Here is a 5,653-nt window from a genome sequence, read left to right as displayed (position 1 = left end):
AACCAACCCCAAAAACCTCCCAAACCAACCCCAAAAACCTCCCAAACAAAACCCAAAAAACTCCCAAACAAAACCCAAAAACACCTCCCAAGCAAACAAAACAATCCAAGTGACAATATTCAATTGTTGATTTCGATACACTCTCTGTAGAGAACTCAAGTAAGTGCAGCTTCTTTGGGATAACAAAAGCCACAAACCCCTCCAAAACCCTTAAATGTGCAAAGTGCAGTTTGGCACATGGGAACATTTGTCTTCCTTTGCTGCCAGACTGGAGTTTCAGTCCCTCTTTCAGCCTCCAGTGGTTTCATGGAAAGCAGGAATTTCCCTGGTTTAAGCTTTTCCCCTCTCAGCAGTTTTGTCCTGTCCTGTCACCACAGGAGTGAAAACTCGCTCTGCTCCAGCTCCATCCGTGTCCCTCTCCTGGAATCTCTGGGGATCAGCTCTTTAAAAACAACTTAAACCTCTTCCAACAGGTGGAACTGCAAGAAAGGAAATTCCCAAAGCACAGCTCTGTCCCTCTCCCAGCTCAGGGCCCCGGCCTGAACTCGGTTTTTAGCTGAATGTTTCTGGAGATGGAAACCAAAGGAAACCCCAGGGGCTCCAGGAAGACACTGCTCAGAAAAACTGAAGGTTTGAAGTCGAATCACAGTTGTTCACAAATTTTTATGAACTTTGAGACTTCGTGGTGAGCTGCTGTGCCGAGGGGGAGGTGCCTCAATCCCTGGGCAGAGAAATGGAGTTATAATTCCTTGGGGAATTTTCAGGATGGTGCAATGAATGACACTGACATATTTGATACACGAGTGACACAATTACTATGTTTAAATATCTACCTGGTAAGTAATACAGTCATCACTGATCTGCTTTGTTGGTAAATAACCTTTGTGCTACTTAAATATTTTACTGTAAGAATAAATATATATTAGAAATATGGTGTGTCTAAGATATTAGAAATACAGTCTAAGATATTATAGATAGATATATAGAAATTATATATTATAAATAATATATTATATATAATATCATAATATAATATTATATAATATTATAGAATGTATATTAATAATATACATTAATATTATAGAATATCTAAGATATTATAGATATAGAGATATTATATATTATAAATAATATATAATATTATATATAATATAATATTATATAATATTATAGAATGTATATTAATTATATACATTAATATAATAGAATATCTAAGATATTATAGATACATAGAGATATTATATATTATAAATAATATATAATATTATATATAATATTATATATAATATAATATTATAGAATGTATATTATAAATAATATATAATATTATATATATTATATAATGTTATAGAATGTATATTATATAATATTATATCATATATTATAATATAATATATAATAATAATAAAATATAAAAACCATACATAAATATAAAAACATTGAGGTACTCACTGAACTGTGGAAAAAGCTGCTGAGGTGCTTTGCCCACGGACACCTGAAACACAGAGAGACATTCTGAGCCCTGCTCTGAGGCAGCCCCAGGATGTTCCCTGTGGCTCTGGGGCAGTTCCCACTCACATGTGCAGGTTCTCTGTGATGATGTTCAGGGTGAAGAGGCCAATGTTCTGCATCTCCTGGTGCCTGCAGGTCAGGAACAGGCACAGGAACTCGCCCACGTACTGGGCACCGAGGTTCTGCCACCTGCAAACACAGGGGCTGCTGAGACAACTCACCTGGGCTCTTCCTGGCATTGGCATCCCTGCCTTCTCCAAAGCTCTGGCTGCTTTCCAAGAGCTGAGGATTATCTCTGCTGCTATTTCCATAAACAAACAGAGCTCAGGAGTGTTTACTCACAGTTTTAGGACTGTTGCTTTCTGGCGACTGAGGTCTCTCAAAATCAGGGAGACGGTGCCATGGAGAACGTGTTTTTTGTAGGAGAGGTGCTCCAGTAACAGCCTCAGAGCCCAGAAGTTATTCTAGGGTCAGATAAAGTAGGATCAGTGATTTAACTGAGGTAGCAACAATTTCTTAAAAAAAAAAAAAAAAAAGGCAAAAAAACCAGCTGAAAGAGTAAAATAAAGAGCAAAGCTGAAACAAGTTAAATGTGTCTAAAACCTCCAGGAGGGTGTTGCAGAGATTTTAAATGCCATTTGATTTAATCTCTTAGAGCAGAAATCAGTATCCAGCACTCACCCCAAAAGCCAGGGCTATCTCCAAGAAGGAAGTCAGGTATGGAAGGTCACAAAAGAGCATCCGTTGCACTGCTTTTACTGCCATGATGAGACAAGCCTCGTGGTGCAGCTACAGGAGAGACACCAACAGCAAGAGAAAGAGGTTTAAAAGCCCATTTTCCCACTATTTTATATTGTATCCAGTCAAATCACTTCCTCTCATTTCAGTCAGAGGCTGGAGGTCGGACAACACATCCACAAGAATCTCATGAGGAGCAAAAAAGGGGGGAATAAATAGGTATTTTATTCATGCAGCTTGTTCACTTGGTGCTCTCCAAGTGCTCACAGAGACATGAAGCCACAGAAGCAGAAATAGAGAATTAAAGGGAAAAAAATTTCAGCTCAAGAGTCACATATCTGGAGAATAAACTGAATTTCCTCAAAAGAAGTAAAAAAAAAAAAAGATAAGACAGCTCCTCAGATGTAGTGACTGTATTGAATATAGAATATTTTCCCAGTCACCTTCAAACATGCTCCTCTATATTTGAAACCCTAATTTAAGGGAAATTCAGAAATTCTGGGCTATTCTGAGTGTTGAGACAAGCAGTGACAAGCTTTTAAAGGACAGTCTCCTGTTTGAACCAAATAACACAAGACCACCCTGGGAGACACTAAAACAGAATCAATTCTTACCAGCCCTCCCACTTTATAAATGCATAAATTTGGATAGTTAGGAAGTAAAACTTGTCCTAGACTGAAGATGTGTTAGATCAGAACAGACCCTCACAGTTTTCTTACCTTCAGATCTCTGCTCCAGCCTTTAAACTCTGCTAAGAACAGTTTTGTTTCCCCCTAAAAAAACCTCTTCCAGCCCCTCTTAAAAGCTTGTTATAACCAACCCCCCTGTTTTCAGCAGTGCTGTATCTCAGGCACAATAACTCAGATGGGAAATTCCCCTATTGCCACGAGCACACCCACCTGAGGAGAGAAAATAGAAGGTGGCAAAGAAACATTAACTTTGGCCTTCAGCTCCTCCAAGAGGCTCCCACTGGCAGCCAGGACTCCCTGCAAGAGAAGGAGGGAGGCACAGGTCAGGGATGGACAGACACTGCCCACACCCCAGACAGCACCAGGGTGGCTCTTCAATGATCTCTGGTAGAATCAGGGTGGTTTGGGTGGGAAGGGACCTTAAAGATCAACTGATTCCACCCCCTGCCATGGGCAGGGACACCTCCCACCAGCCCAGGTTGTTCCAAGCCCTGTCCAGCCTGGCCTTGGGCACTTCCAGAGATCCAGGGGCAGCCACAGCTTCTCTGGGCAACCTGTGCCAGGGCCTCCCCACCCTCCTAGGGAAGAATTTCTTCCCAATATCCCATCTAAATCTCCTTCAGTGTGAAGCCATTCCCCCTTGTCCTGTCACTCCAGGCCCTTTGTTATGTGATCCATGTCCACATGAACAGGCATGGAATCAGTACCAGAATTAACCTGTTTCCAGCTGCCTTTAACACTCCTGAATCCCAACATTCTGCAGAGTGTTACACTTGGCACATAAAATGGAGCACTGGAAAGTCACCCCTGGCATTGAGGAGAACCAGTCAATGCCCACATCAAAAAATCTTGTATAAAAAACCAAGACAACAGATTCTCCATCTTCCCAGCACTGTTCCACTTACCTCCTGGAAGTCAAGTGGGGGCTCTTTCAGGGATAAGGGATTTAGGTGCCCACTTTTTGCCAGCAAATTGCTACTACCCAAAACCATGATGAGAGAACTCCAGCATTTGGGCTGAAACACAACAGGACATTGATATTATGGAGTGAAATCTGCCCACAGAGGTATGAATTATTCAGAGAAAAAAAGGTTCTGATGGTAAATCCTTGCCTTGGAGAAGTAACAGGACAGAAGAGGTAATTTAGAGAAAGAGTTTTAATGACTCACATTCCTGTACAGTGACTCGTTGCTGTAAAGCAGTTTGAGTGCCTGTTTAATTAGCACACCATCCCTGAGGGGAGACCCTGCAAGAGGAGAGAAAAAATAAATCCAAAACATGTCTTAGATTCCCTGGAAAATTATAGAATGGCACAAACAAGACACTAACTTAGTTACAGACATGTTTCTACAGAAACCAATCAGAGCCATGCAAGGATCTACAGCTATTTTACAACATTTTGGAGGTAGAATGGAAAACCATCAGCTGTAAAACACAGCTCTGGAAAGCTGCAAAGATCTGCACCAGGACAGATCATCCCAGGCAGCAGTGGCTGAACTAATGACAGAACGGAATACACAGGTTATGGAACATTTTCCATCCAGAAGTTTAATTCTCAAGGTCAAGGCTATGATCTACTATAATTCCAAGTTCCACACTGCCACTGGCAGTGCTGGGATGTAAGAAAGAGCTTTAGGGTTTTTTTTAATAGGTTGTTTTCAACAAAACAACTTCTCAGGTGATAAAACTGATAAAATTAGGTTTTGAGTGAAGTGAACTGAACAAGCTCATGTTTAAGAAGCAAGACATCCTTCCTGCCTGGTGTTTTCATGGAATCCCAGACTGGGTTGGGCTGGAAGGGACCTTAAAGCCCATCCAGTGCCACCCCCTGCCATGGGTAGGGACACCTTCCACCAACCCAGGTTGCTCCAAGCCCCGTCCAACCTGGCCTTGGACACTTGCAGGGATGGGGCAGCCACAGCTTCTCTGGGCAACCTGTGCCAGGGCCTCCCCACTCTCACAGGGAAGGAGTTTTTCCCAATATCCCATCTATCCCTGTCCTCTGGCAGTTTAAAGCCATTCCCCCCTGACCTGTGACTCCAGGCCCTTGTAAATAAGTCTCTCTCCATGTTTCTTGTAGCTCCTTCAGGTCCTGGAAGGCCACAGTCAGGTCACCCCAAAGCTTGTCCTCTCCAGGCTGAACAATCCCAATTCTCTCCTCCCAGCAGAGCTGCTCCAGCCCTCTGATCATCCCCATGGTATCCTCTGCACTTGCTCCAACAGCTCCAGGTCCTTCCAGTGCTGGGAAGCCCAGAGCTGTGGGATCAGCCCAGGACACTGTGCTGGAGTCCAGACAATTCCTAATTGGGCTCAGAGTTCCTCAGAACGTTCCTAATTTTAATGAAAAAAAAAATCAAAATTCTAAGCACACATAAGCAAGAGGTGACACTTGCCAACTGTGAGCCAGGGCCCAGTCTGCAGCATGTCATTGCCAGGGGGAACACTGCCCGTCCTGAACATCTTGAGGTAGGCCCCAAACTGGCAGGGGGTGATCCTGCAGGCAGAGCAGCAGGCCAGGCTGTTCACTGGGAACAGCAGGGAATGGGCAGCATCCAGGAAATCCCCAGTTTTGCACAGGTAGAAAGGGATCTTATCCCGGAGGTCTCTCAACCTGGGCAGGAGAGATGGAGATTGGGTGGACATCAGCAGGAATTTTTTACAGTGTGTATGTAGAAATCTGGTTGTGCTTGGGGAGGGAAAAAGGGGGGAAGGAG

General features: G+C 43.0%; 1 protein-coding gene across 1 annotated transcript in view; it reads right to left on the bottom strand.

Moving 5' to 3' along the window:
- Nucleotides 1-111: 111 nt before the first annotated feature.
- Nucleotides 112-5,653, bottom strand: part of LOC113953471 — a 17,035-nt gene continuing 11,493 nt past the window's right edge. The window contains exons 13-21 of the mRNA XM_027656657.1: nucleotides 5,333-5,550; nucleotides 4,109-4,185; nucleotides 3,845-3,955; nucleotides 3,150-3,236; nucleotides 2,194-2,301; nucleotides 1,855-1,976; nucleotides 1,579-1,701; nucleotides 1,453-1,495; nucleotides 112-721 (exon numbers count right to left, since the gene is read on the bottom strand). Of these exons, the coding sequence (XP_027512458.1) occupies nucleotides 644-721; nucleotides 1,453-1,495; nucleotides 1,579-1,701; nucleotides 1,855-1,976; nucleotides 2,194-2,301; nucleotides 3,150-3,236; nucleotides 3,845-3,955; nucleotides 4,109-4,185; nucleotides 5,333-5,550 (967 nt within the window). The 3' untranslated portion in view covers nucleotides 112-643. The remainder of the gene's footprint in view (nucleotides 722-1,452; nucleotides 1,496-1,578; nucleotides 1,702-1,854; nucleotides 1,977-2,193; nucleotides 2,302-3,149; nucleotides 3,237-3,844; nucleotides 3,956-4,108; nucleotides 4,186-5,332; nucleotides 5,551-5,653) is intronic.

The sequence above is a fragment of the Corapipo altera genome, unplaced genomic scaffold (genome assembly GCF_003945725.1).
Source record: "Corapipo altera isolate COAL_440 unplaced genomic scaffold, ASM394572v1 104, whole genome shotgun sequence".
In the NCBI taxonomy this organism is placed as follows: Eukaryota; Metazoa; Chordata; class Aves; order Passeriformes; family Pipridae; genus Corapipo; species Corapipo altera.
This window is presented reverse-complemented; position numbering and strand designations above follow the sequence as displayed.